The 1,251-nt window shown below is 42.0% G+C and overlaps 1 protein-coding gene across 1 annotated transcript in view; it reads left to right on the forward strand.

Moving 5' to 3' along the window:
- The window catches only part of LOC105160762 (pectinesterase 1-like), a 16,497-nt gene continuing 15,726 nt past the window's right edge, over positions 481–1,251 (forward strand). The window contains exons 1-2 of the mRNA XM_020693149.1: positions 481–997; positions 1,106–1,241. Coding sequence (XP_020548808.1) covers positions 500–997; positions 1,106–1,241 — 634 coding nt within the window. The 5' untranslated portion in view covers positions 481–499. The remainder of the gene's footprint in view (positions 998–1,105; positions 1,242–1,251) is intronic.

A 1,251-nucleotide genomic window follows, 5' to 3' on the forward strand; every position in this document is an offset into this window, starting at 1 on the left:
GAATTACGTGAGATGAAAAACTAGTTATTATAAAAGAAAACCTTTTACTGTACCAATTTTACATTACCAAATTTACCTCTAAATTCACTTCTTCCCTTCAAAACAAATTTGGATAGAATAGTAATTTTAAAATTTTTTATTTATCTCACAAATTTACAATTTTTTTCTTTCACCTCTACTCCATGTTTCTTATAACAAACTTCTCCAGGGTTAATTTTAAGGAATATTTCTCCCGATGTATTATCTTCCAATGCATGTAGAAAGCAAAAAACGCACCAACATAAGTCTATATGTAGTCGTTCCAAGCAGAGGCCCATACGACTCCTACAACGCCTACCGCAGGCTTCACTTCTCTAATTTCCCACTAAAACTCAGCCATTTATGCCCGATTCTTCCCTGTCTTTCGCCCTCTTCATTCTTGTAATAGAATTTTTACATGTATATATAGAGACAGAGCCATCATACGTTTTGCAAGAAAACAACTTATTAATCTAATCAAATGTCGATGCAAAAAGTGTCGTATATTGCCGTGGAGGTGGTCTTCTTGATCGCTCTTCTCGTCCTTCCTATTGCGCTGTCCACCAACGATGAACCTATTCCTGCTGATAAGGCTCAATTAAACAGCTGGTTCGACCGCAACGTCGGCCCCTTAGCTTCCCGGGAAGGCTCTTTGGACCCCGCCGTGGTTGAGGCTGAGAAGAATGTCACGGTGGTCCGAGTCAGAACCGACGGAAGTGGAGATTTCAAGACTGTTACTGATGCCATAAAGAGCGTCCCCCAAGGCAACAAGCATCGCGTGATTATATCCATTGGCCCTGGAAACTACACAGAAAAAGTAAAGATCGACAGGTACACGCATTTCATCACATTGTACGGAGACCCGAACAACATGCCGGTTATGCTGTTTGATGGCACGGCTGCGCAGTTCGGGACCCTGGAGAGTGCCACCCTGACTGTGGAGTCCGACTATTTCAGTGCTGTCAATTTGAAAATCGTGGTTTGTGTCTAATTAAACGCCTTTCTTAGCGTTACTTGTTGGTTCCTGAAACCATGCATGTTTGATGATTTGTTTTGTCATTATTCATACAATGTTGGTTCTTGTTAGAATTCCGCACCGAGGCCTGATGGAAAGAGAGTGGGGGCTCAGGCGGTGGCGATGAAAATTGCAGGAGAATATGCATCTTTCTACAACTGCAGAATGTATGGATTTCAAGACACCCTTTGCGATGACAGGGGCAAACATTTGTTCAA

Source organism: Sesamum indicum, linkage group LG4, assembly GCF_000512975.1.
Source record: "Sesamum indicum cultivar Zhongzhi No. 13 linkage group LG4, S_indicum_v1.0, whole genome shotgun sequence".
NCBI classification, from domain to species: Eukaryota; Viridiplantae; Streptophyta; class Magnoliopsida; order Lamiales; family Pedaliaceae; genus Sesamum; species Sesamum indicum.